The following is a 12,263-nucleotide window of genomic DNA, read 5'->3' as shown; positions in this document are numbered from 1 at the left end:
CAAATCCAACACAAGCAAACCTTCCCCAGGTATTATAAGACCAGGATTTCTTATTATAGGGTATTGTGGAAGTTTGGACTATTGGGATTGTCTTATTTGCATTGGAGTTTTTGCTTCGTCAATAACATTCCTATTGACAGTGTTTGGCAATCATGTTTTGTAAGAGGAGGAGCTGGGGCCTGCCTACCAAGATGTCCAATGGAGAGCTTTCTCCAGATTTCTGGGTGGGACCTCTAGCTAATAGATAGGTGGCATCTTTGAAAAGCAGCCTAATCCTTTATGGCAGAGGTGTTTCTGACGCAGGGATTATACTATATATTCCTCCCTCTTTCTCCCTTCCAGATGAACAGCTACGTGGTCCAACAGATAGAGTGTTAGATTTGGATTTAGGAAGTTCTAAATTGGAATCCTACCTCAGATACCTAATGGCTATGTGGCTCTTGACAAATTATTTAACCTCTTTCAACCTCAATTTCCTCATCTGTGCAATGGGGATAATAACAGCACCCATCTCAGGGTTTTTACCAGGATCAGATGACATAGGGCAAACCTTAAAGTGCTATATAAATGCTTGTTGTTGTTATGATGATGGAGAGTACATGTCTTAATCCTATCTGTCCATACTCATCTGACTACACAAAAGTACAGAAATACTTGACATAAAAACCTGTGTACCTTAATAGCTGTCCAGTAAGTTTGGGAACTATGTTTAAGATCAATAACTCCCAGGATTGTGTGTAACTTTAAACATATATGCTAAGGAAATGATTAGCAAGAGAATTCTTTTAAATTTATACAACAGGAGAAAATAGAAGCTTCAATTGTATTTGAGGATATAACATTTGCCTTTGCGTCTTGGGCACTAGATGGTACAGGAAAAAGCTAAGGCTCAGTCGCGGTCTGACTTTTCAGAACAGTGCCAAGGAAAACAGACCACATAAACAAGCCTTAACCCAGTGAGCACAGAACATCCTTGAGAGAGAACCTATAACTTCCAAGAAAGCTCGGAATGCTGACATCAGTATTAATGTTGGAATGGAGACAACATTGGCTGAGTTAAATCCATACAGGTCTTCTCCAATTAGAAAAGCTTTCTATCCTTGAATTTAGGGACAGCTCTACTAGTAGGCCATTTATCCTGCTTGATTTGAGGCACAATACCTTCTAGCTTCTATCTTTCCTACCCACCATGGTCCCTGAAATCCACTCTATTAGTTGCCCAATTCAATTCAATCCAGATCAGCAAACATTAATTAATCATAAAATTGAGGAGCCCTTCTTTTTATATATAAGGAAAATAAAGCTTAGACAGGTAGCATTAATTTGTCCAAGTTGACAAAATAGTAAATATCAGAACAAAGATTTGAACCCAGTTCTGATGATAAAGTCATCAAAATTACTTAAGCTTTTGGGGCTTCAGTTTCCTCATTTGCAAAATGAAGGACTTGTACTTAGTCTTTCCATTCTGAAATCCAATGAAGGAGTCTTTGGGAGAATAACACACACCCTAGAGGGGCTAGGACTGAGTTGGTGGTGTTTACCATGGGATTCTGTTTCCTGTAGAGAAAGTAATTCTGGTAACCCAATTGGCACTACTGTTTTCTTTGCTACAGTTCCTGGTGAAATTCTTTCAAAAATAAACACCTTTCTAAAATAAAAGAAGCAAGAAGAAGCTTATACAGTGGAGGGGAAGATGGGGGAGGTGCTGGGGAATGAATGAACCTTACTCTCATCAGAATTGACTCAAAGAAGGAATAATATACACCCTCAATTGGGTATAGTAATCTATCTCACCCTGAAGGAAAGTCGAAGGAGAAAGGGATAAGGGGAGGGGGGAGGTAATAGAAGGGAGGGCAGATTGGGGGAGGGGGAAGTCAGAAGCAATAAAACATCATTAAGGAGGGAAAGGGTGAAAATAAATAAAGAATAGAGTAAATGACATGGGGAGGGAGTAGGATAGAGGGGAATTCAGTTAGCAATAGTAACTGTAAAATGATGAGCAGGATGCTCTGAGAAAAACCTGGAAAGACTTACATGAGCTGATGCAAAGTGAGATGTACTGTATATAAAGTAACAGCAATACTGTAAGATGATCAGCTGTGAATGACTTGACTATTCTCAGCAATGCAAGGATCCAAGACAACTCTGAAGGACTTATAAAAATGTAATCCATCTCCACAGAAAGAACTGATGGTGTCTGACTATAGATTGAAGCATATTTTTTTTAGGTTTTTTTGTCTGTTTTCTTTCACAACTTGACTAGTGTGGGAATGTTTTACATGACTACACATGTATAACTTATGTTAAAATACTTGTGTTCTTAAAGGGGAGAAGGAAGGAAGAAGAAAATTTGGACCACAAACTTTTAAAAATGGATGCTAGGTGGCGGTGGACAAAACACTGGCTCTGCATTCAGGAGGACCTGAGTTCAAATCTGGCCTCAGACACTTAACACTTACTAGGTGTGTGATCCTGGGCAAGTCACTTAATCTTCATTGCCCCACCAAAAAAATAAATAAATAAATAAATAAATATAAAACATTTTAAAAGTCTTAAAAATGGATGTTAAATTTTTTTACATTTAATTGGGGGGAAAATAAAATTCTAAATAAGTGGGAAAAAATAAACACCTTTCCAAATCTTACATTACGGGGGTTACTTCATTGGGTTGTATTTCTATAACAGGAGAATGGAAATAACTGCCTGTAATGTCTCTCTATGACTCTAACTTTTTTTAATTTTTTCACTGAGACCCAAACATCATCATCATCATGATGGAGCTTTTTATGGTTCCTTAAAGTCTGCATGCTTTATTTTGCCTATACTATCTCATTTTTTGCATTATATGTTGTCTCACGTGAACAACTAAACCTCAATAAATTGCATATCTTCATCCCTTAGAAGGTCTAGTTGAAAGTGTGTATTACATGCAAATGTAGTGAGCTTTGAGTGAGATCTTTTATCTGAACTTGTGATTTTATCACTGTGGGGAACTTCTAATAATGTGGATATTCCCTTCACCAAAGCACATCAGAAATTCATCTTTAACCGAAAGGCTTAGAGGGTTTCTTGAGATCTGAAAGATTAAATGACCTGTGTGCAGTTACATAGTATGTGTCAGATTCCAGATGTGAAATCATGCCTTTCTAATGCCAAAGCTCAGGCCTATATCCACCACTTAGAATAGAAGTTTTCACCCTCCATAAATAATAACTCTTGAGTTCCATTTTAGAGCCCAGGCTACTACCTTTTAACAATTCATTTATATTCATGCAAAATGATACACAATCTATCATTCAACAAGTGTTGATTATCTACTGTGTACAAGGTAGGAAGAAATGAGATGAGGCAGGAGAATGTACAGAAAGCTTTTCCTATTCATATAAGTTGGTATGCATGTCCTTATGGGAAAGCACCAAGGAGATACAAAAAAGCTCAGAAAATGAGCAAGAGAACAGAAAATTTCACCATGTATATGTGATATTTATGGAATCGGTAGAACTTTGAAGGAGGTAGGAGGGTCTCACTGTAGCTGCTATCCTGTGACTTCCAAGGGTTGCAAGAGATCCTTCAGCTTTAGGTGCCTAAATCTTGCAAGAACTCCTTGGGTCATAATTGGAACTATACTATTTCTCTCATTTATTTATAAATGTATTCATTCATCAAATATTATATAGCTACTGTGTTCAGAAGACACTGCTTGAATTGCATTGGGGGAAGCAGATGAGCTTTAAAGACAAGGAAATATATTATATAATGTTTATAAGTTTATAAGATTAGAGAACTACCCTTCTCTGCACTCTGATTTTTCTTCTTGGGCCCTTAAATAGTATGATGAGAGCCAATATGGGGGTATACTTCAGCCCCTACTCTGATCATGAGTCCTTGCTAGGGCTATCAAAATCACTCATTCATGTAACAAACATGTATTAATCTCAAAATATGTGTATTGCACTGAGCTAAGTGCTTGGGGAGGCATAAAGATAAGATGTAGTCCCTGCCATGAAGTTGCTTACAAAATAATGTAGTACGGTGAGAAGACATGTACAAAGATAAATAAAATAATACAGGATAGATCATTATAAATGGAATATAAAGAAATGTGAGATCAAATGGTCAGTTGAGAATGTACTTCCATCTTTTGGGGGACTATGAATTATTTATTGAACACACACTGTGAGTAAGTTTCTTTTTCTTTTTTTTTAAAGGCAAAGTAAATTTATTTTTTACTGAAAAGAGGTGAACGTGTAACCATGGAGAAACAGACAAGGTATTTATATCCCTATTGTGATAAGACCAATGTTTTTCTTTTTTCATCATGAAAGTATTTTATTATTATCTAGTTACATGTAGAGAGAGTTTTCAACATTTGTTTTTATAAGATTTCTAGTTCCAAATTTTTCTCCCTCCATCTTTTTCTTCCCCCCTCCCCAAGATGGCAAGCAATCTAATATAGATTATATATATATATAATCACATTAAACATATTTCTGCATTAGTCATGTTGTTAAAGAAGAATCAGAACAAAAGGGAAAAACCCTCAAAAAACAAAAAGCAAAAACAACAAAAAAAAGTAGAAACAGTTTGGCTCAATCTGCATCCAGATTTCACAGTTCTTTTTTCTGGATGTGGCAAGCATTTTCTATCACGAGTCCTTTGGAATTATCTCGGATCATTGTATTGCTGAGAAGAGTAAAGTGTATCACAGTTGACATGAGTAAGTTTCACAAAGGAATAAAAGACTGGTTAGGACTTGTTGAGGAAGAGGGTGTCCTTAAATATGAGGATCTTTTTTAAACCAATGCCCTAGAGGCATCTCATACTCAATACATTCAAAACAGAACTCATTTTCCCCCCCAAACCTACCCTTCTTCTAAGCCTCCCTATTCCTGTTGAACCCACCACCATTTTTCCAACCTTCCAAGGACAAAAACCAGGCATTATCCTTAATTCCTCACTCTCTGTCACTTCACATGTATACTTAGTTGACAATTTTTGCGGTTCTACCTTGAGACCATCTCTCACACCTGATCCCTTCTCTGTATTCACCTTAGTGCACGCCCTTATCACTTCTGATGGAGATTATTGAAATGGTCTCCTTATGAGTCTCCCTGCCTCAGGTTTATCACCTTTCCAGTCAATTTTCCACATGGATGCCAATGTGATTCTCCTTAAGCTGATGTATAGCTAAGTTGCTCCTTTTCTGAATAAATTCCGGTGGTTCCCTATTGCCCATAAAATAAAATATAAACTCTCTCTCTCTCTTTTTTTTTTTTTTGCAGGGCAATGAGGGTTAAGTGATTTGCCCACAGTCACACAGCTAGTGTCAAGTGTCTGAGCCTGGCTTTGAACTCAGGTCCTCCTGAATCCAGGGCCGGTGCTTTATCCACTGCGCCACCTCGCTGCCCCCTTGTTTAGCTTTTTAAAGTTCTTTTTACAGTTTGGCTTCAACCTATCTTTTCAACCTCCCAGTACATTACCCACTCTCCCTCATTCTGAGATCCAATCAAACCGCCCTTCTCCCTGTTCTTTATGTATTTTCTATTTCTTCACATTTGTGATAGATGCCTCCCATGACTAGAAGGCAAGCCCTCCCTCCCTCTTCCTTACCGAATCCTTCTCTTTCTCAGTGGAACTAAAGCACCATTTTCCACATGAAGCTTTTCCTGATTCCCATCTCCTATTTCCCTCCCTTCCAAACTACCTTCTAATTAAATAAGTTATATTTATTCTGTATATGCATATATATAGTGTATGTATATTCATGTGTACTTCTTGTCTCCTCACCTTTAATAATAGTAACAATAATAACTAGCATTTATATAGTGCCTTCTATATGCCAAGTTCTGTCCTAAGTGCCTTACAATTATTATCTCATTTGATTTTCACAACAACCCTGGGAGGTGTGTGCTATTATTCTCTCTATTTTACAGTAAAGGAAAATGAGGTAAATAGAGTGATTTGCCCAGGGTCACAAAACTAGTAAGTTTCTGAGACTGGATTTGAACTTGGGTCTTCCTGTCTCTGGGCTTAGAGCTCTCTCCACTCTCCAGCTCTATGCAGATGCCTTTGAATATGAACTCCTCGAAGGTAGATAGAGACTGTTTCAGTTTTTTTGTACTTGTATCCCCAGCACCTGGAAGATAGTAGGCACTTAATGAATGTTTGTTGGTTGATCTGTTTCTCTTTATTCTATGTCTTTACCTCCCTCCATCTTCCCCTTCTCCCACAAATGGATGTTTATTCCCAATTTCCCTGTGTTAAGATTGATACTAGGTGTTCAGTAAATATTGTATTTTGGAGGTATTTCTGAGCCTCCAAAATATTAGAAGTTTGTGTTCTGCCATTCCCTTTCTTATGTTCTTTGTTAATTATTTTTGTATCTCCTAGAGTGATATAATGTTTGTAATACTTAGTGTGGCATAGGGAATAGAGGAGGCCCACCTTGGAATTAGGGCAGGTAGATGGTACAGCTAGAACACCGGGCCTAAAGTCAGGAAAATGAGTCTTCCTGAGTTCGAAGCTAGCCTCAGATACTAACTAGCTGTAAGACCCTGGGCAATTCACTTAACCCTTGTATGCCTCAGCTTCCTCATCTGTAAAATGAGCTGGAGAAGGAAAAGGCAAAATCATTGCAGTATCTTTGCAAAGAAAACCCCAAATGGGGTAATGAATAGCTGGACATGACTGAAGAAAAGAGAAAGAAGACCTTGGAATTAGTGAAATCAGTATTAAAATTGTGCCTCTAAAGCTGACTCTATGACTATAGGAAACTCATTCTTTCTGTATCCAAGCAACTTTTTACAGACAAATTGTTGATCTCCACCAGGGGAAGAAATTCCCACGCGAAATTTCCCTATGCCAATGAAATCTCAGGTCCCAATAAACCGACCAACAAAAAGTAATAAGGATTCATATTTATATAAAGTTTTGTGGTTATAAAGTGTTGTATATATGCTATGTCACTTGATCCCATTTTGTTCTACCTTGTCCACAGTGGACAATGTTAATGGATGATATTTGAATATACCATTGTGTGACTCGATCAACAGATTGAGGAGAAACTTCTCTTGGCTTGGCTTTGAAATGGAAACCAAGAGTTAATATCCCTTTAAAAATACACATCAGTGCAATTTGGATTAAAGTACACCTGCCCCTTAACCCTGAACAGCATGGATCCTAACCAGGAAGGCTAGATAAGGTGGTTGAAAAGTGGTATTACCTTTGCTCCCTCATTCAAATAGAAGGTCCTCTCTTTAACTAATGTGCTTCTGCTTGCTGACTTTGTGCAGAGGAATTCTTGAGTACCCATATCTGTCCTTCTCATTATCAGCCAAAGATGCTGTTTAATTTGAAGATCTTGCTGAGGAGTGTAGCTCTCCACCACGGAAGCCAGCTGGCAGTTCGAAATTTTCAGTAAGTGTTTGATATGGGTCTTTTCTTATTTTGGGAATGTGAATCATTCTGGTGGTAAAGGAAATGATAGTCTGTTCACAATGCAATAAGAAAATTGCCTCCTCTAGGGGTTAAACATGGGTCCTCTTTTTTGAGATGGTCAGAGCTAATTTAATCTGACCAGCACATGAGTTACCTTTTCTTTTATTGTTTCTGCACTGGTCACATTTCATTTGTGTCTGTTGTGGCAGGTACAAGTGTATGATTTTCATTTCTACTGTAGCTTTGGGGCTAGAAGAGACCTTAGAAGTCATCTGGTCCAGCCCTTTCATTTTACAAATGAGGAAACAAGTCCTGGAAAAACTTTGTGACTTGCCCATTTCATTCCAGCCAGATCCAGTCCAGCTGAGTTCATTCGGAGCCTTTAAATTCTAATCAATCACCTATCTTGATACACTTAAAGGAGCTAACTTATATTGGGCTATCAGCTAATATCTGAGAGGTAAAGTGGCATAGTGGATAGAGGGTCAGTCTCAGAGTCATGGACACGTGAGTTCATGCCCTGCTTCTAACATCTATTTGCTGTGAGATCTTGAGTAAGTCAGTTAACCTTTGTTTGAAGCAATCTATTAATAAGCATTTATTAAACATCTGCTCTCTGCCAAGACAATTCTACTCTGCACCTGTGAAGGGAATTTTCACACTGGGCAGTTCACCTACAGGGATGAAATCACTGGTTCAGACCAGGATAAAAAATCAGTTAATATTTGCTGAATAAAAGGCATAGAAAGAACCATCTGAAAATATGCCCTTCTCAACCAACTCTAATGACTTCCTTCCTAATGTCTCTAAGAAAAAAATATAAACTTTTCTGTGTAACTTTTGAAATCAAACACAACGGGGTAGCTAGGTGGTACAGTGGATAGAGCACTGGCCCTGGATTCAGGAGGACCTGAGTTCAAATTCGGCCTCAGACCCTTGACACTCACTAGCTGTGTGACCCTGGGCAAATCACTTAACCCCAATTGCCTCACCAAAACAAACAAACAAACAAACAAAAACAAAAACAAAAACAAAAAACCCCAAATCAAACACAACATGGACCCAACCTATCTTTCTAGCCTCATTGGCTATCACTTCCCCTCCCATTCTCTATGATCTAGCCAAAATAGCTTTCTCTCTGTTCCTCACACATGATACTCCATCTCCCAAATCTGTGCTGTTGCTGGCCATCTCCCATACATAGGACACACTCCCTTCTTACTTTCACCTCCTAGAGTCTTTCTCTTCCTTTAAGATGCCACTCCATGTCAGTTATCACACCAGCATAATCAATACATGGCTTATTGCCTAAGCATAATCAGTGATCTAATATTTTAACAGAATACAGTTATATCACATGTATAGTCTATATTATAAATTATGTTTCAAAACATACTATAAGTAAATATAATTTATTTCTATCTCAAAAAATGCTGTTCAAGTACCATCTTTTGTATGAAGCCTTTCCTGATTTCCCAAACTGCTAGTACCCCCCTCTCAAACTTTAAACCTCCCAAATACCAATACCTTGTATTTAACTACTTCAAGTAAATTTGCATTTATTCATTTTATTTTTATGCTATAAATATTTTATATTCACTTTTTGCCTCCCCCATTAGAATGGCAAGTTCGTTGGGAGTAGGGATTTTTTTCATTTTTTGTACTCAGTGCTTGGCACATAGTAGGCTCTGAATCAATACTTGTTGATTGATCTCACTTCAGGGATGCCAGTGTTCATCTAATCTTTGGACAGGCTTAAAATTCAACACTAAAGGACTTAGAGATAAATATTTTAAGAGGTCATATGAAGAAAACTTTCTGCCTAACGGGAATAACATGATTTGTTTTTCATTTACATTTGAAAACTCATTCCCTAAAACACTCAATTATATGACTTGCATCCCTTCATATTCTCTTTAAAATGGCTAGTTCTTAATTCTGGATATTGACCTAGCAATTGAAAGAAAGATGCTTTAAAGCAAGGATAGAAATCATTTCATGGAAACAACAATAGTGGTTTCATGTTGTATTTGTTGTAGCCATAATCAATGTACGGACTGAGTTTCTCTTTTTTTATTGTAAATTTAATTGTTCCAATAGATCTTTGATCTCATCAATGTAAGTATGACCTCCAACAATATAGATAGCAAGCTGTTCATGCCTCATCCTGTTCATTTTGTTGCTATCTTCCTACAAGATCATAGATCCACCCAAAATCCTGGGGGCATTCTTAATAACCATAAGCCAGCTAAATAAATAAACACGTTAAGGATTAAAATCATATTCATAAACCCTAAGCCCCAAATGATGACAATTCAACTCCATTAAACAAACAGGCATTAAGAACCTGGGAAGAAGATGGGGGGCAGCTAGGTGGCGCAGTGGATAAAGCACTAGCCTTGTAGTCAAGAGGACCCGAGTTCAAAGCCGGCCTCAGACACTTAACACTTACTGGCTGTGTGACCCTGGGCAAGTCACTTAACCCCCAATTGCCTCTCAAAAACAAAACAAAACAAAACAAAACAAAAAGAACCTGGGAAGATTAGGAAGTTGGAAGGGGATACAAAGTCAAAAAAATTTTTAAGTCTCTACCCTAAAAGAGCTTACATTTTATTTGGGGATGTACGCAGATAAGTAAATTGAAAAGTACATACAGGGGACAGCTAGGTGGTGCGTTGGATAAAGCGCTGGCCCTGGATGCAGGAGGACCTGAGTTCAAATTCGGCCTCAGACACTTGACACTTGCTAGCTGTGTGACCCTGGGCAACTCACTTAACCTTCATTGCCCCCCCCCAAAAAGTACATACTAAGTAAATACAGGTTAATTTCAGAGTGGTGAGGCATGAGGACAATGCTAGGTCTAGGCATCAGAAAAGGCCTCTTATAGGAAGGAGATAGGACCTGAGGTGCACTTTGAAAGGAGCCAGAATTTAAAGAGGGGAGATTAAGGAGGGAGGAATTCTAGGCATGGGGGACAGCCTGTGCAAAGGCAAGAAGGCAGGAGATAGAATTTCAGGAACCACCAACAAGCCAGTTCTGTTGGAACATAGAGTACATAAGGGTGAGTGATTTGAAATCAGCTGGAAAGATAGGCAGGAACACCAATCTGGCAACTGCATGAGGGATGAATTGGAGAGGGGAAAGATTGGAAGCAGAGAGACCAATTAGAAGGCTACCAACAGGGTCCAAGAGAGAAATGATGGGAATCTGAATTTTGGTGGTAGATTATCAGAGAGAAGGGGACAGATGTCAGAAGGGTAAAGGCAGTAGCCAGCAGGTTCAGCAAAATATGGTTCTATTATTTTGTTATGGAAATAACATCTTGTTTATTCAGTGACACCTTCTGATTTCTTTCTTCCTTCCTTTCTTTCTTTTTTCTTTTTTGGTCTATGTTCATATCAGATTTTAAAACTATGTTTCTGTGGTGAACTTAGGGAGGCAGTATGGTGTCATTGAAAAAACACTGGGATGAAAAATCTTTAGACCTAGAGTTTAGATTGAGCTCTGTAACTGATTCACTGTGTGACCTTGGAAGTGTCACAAACCCCTCTAGAACTCAGTTTCCTCACTTCTAAAATGAAGGGGAACAGACTAGAAAATCTCCAATGTCCTTCACAGATCTAGAATTCTATGCTGCTATCTTAGATACCTTTAAGAAGTCATCAAGAAGTCTAATAGGGTGTGCTGGTATTCCCTATTCCACCCAACCCCACCCCACATTGCTTCCTACACAAACACACACACACACCAACACATACACACTCACCACTCACCCAAACCCACTGGACAGCATCCAGCTAAATAAACTAAGAGCAGTTGACATTTAGTGACGTCTCTGACCTTTGACATTCCCCTCAGAATGAGAAGAAAGGTAGTTGACTCTTGTTTGTTAACTGTTACATTTTAACTTCGTTTATAGTCTTCAGCAAAGTAGATTCTGGCAAGGGACTGGGAGGGTATGCTAACTTTTAATTTGATGTGTCCTGTACCTTGAACAACAGTACTTAATTTTTTAAAAAAACTATGAATTGGACAAACACCAAAAAACTTAAACATTTCCATATATAAAAGTGACACAGAATAATTTTTAAAGAGTTGTAGGGGGGGGCAGCTAGGTGGTGCAGTGGATAGAGCACTGGCCCTGGATTCAGGAGGACCAGAGTTCAAATCCGGCCTCAGACACTTTACACACTTACTAGCTGTGTGACCCTGGGCTTAACCCCAATTGCCTCACCAAAAAAAAAAAAAAAAAAGAGTTACAGGGCGGGGGCAGCTAGGTAGTGATGTGGATAGAGCCCTGGCCCTGGAGTCAGGAGGACCTGAGTTCAAATCCAGCCTCACTCACTAACTGTGTGACCTTGGGCAAGTCACTTAACACTAATTGCCTCACTAAAAAAAAAAAGTTATAGGACAAAGCCAAATTTAATTATTTAGCATATTAGTTCCAAAACCATCCTGCTTTCCCATTTCTCTCTAAATTTTTGTTCTTTTCTGTGAATTAAACAAAAAGAAAAATCATTGATGACATTTTTCTTTCTTTTCTTTCTTCCTTTCTCTTCCCCCCCTATTTTCCTTCCTTTTCTCCTTCCTTACTCCCTTCTTCTTCCTTCCTTCCCTCCCTTCCTCCCTCTCTCCCTCTCTGTTTCTCTCTCTCATCATTATCACTACCCACCCTCAATATCTCCCACCACACATAATTTTTTACAAAGCCTCCCTTGTAAGAAGTTATACAAAGCAGATTAATATACTGGCCATATCTAAAAATGTGTCTTGTTCTATACTTCTAGCCCATTACCTCTCTACCAAGAGGTGGAAAACATACTTTG

General features: G+C 38.4%; 1 protein-coding gene across 1 annotated transcript in view; it reads left to right on the top strand.

The window, feature by feature from the left end:
- The first annotated feature begins 7,204 nt into the window (after positions 1 to 7,204).
- Positions 7,205 to 12,263, top strand: part of OTC (ornithine transcarbamylase) — an 80,221-nt gene continuing 75,162 nt past the window's right edge. Inside the window, exon 1 of the mRNA XM_043997604.1 lies at positions 7,205 to 7,416. Coding sequence (XP_043853539.1) covers positions 7,340 to 7,416 — 77 coding nt within the window. The 5' untranslated portion in view covers positions 7,205 to 7,339. The remainder of the gene's footprint in view (positions 7,417 to 12,263) is intronic.

Source organism: Dromiciops gliroides, chromosome 3 (assembly GCF_019393635.1).
Source record: "Dromiciops gliroides isolate mDroGli1 chromosome 3, mDroGli1.pri, whole genome shotgun sequence".
In the NCBI taxonomy this organism is placed as follows: domain Eukaryota; kingdom Metazoa; phylum Chordata; class Mammalia; order Microbiotheria; family Microbiotheriidae; genus Dromiciops; species Dromiciops gliroides.
The sequence above is the reverse complement of the archived record's forward strand: the minus strand, read 5'-3'. Positions and strand labels throughout refer to the sequence as shown.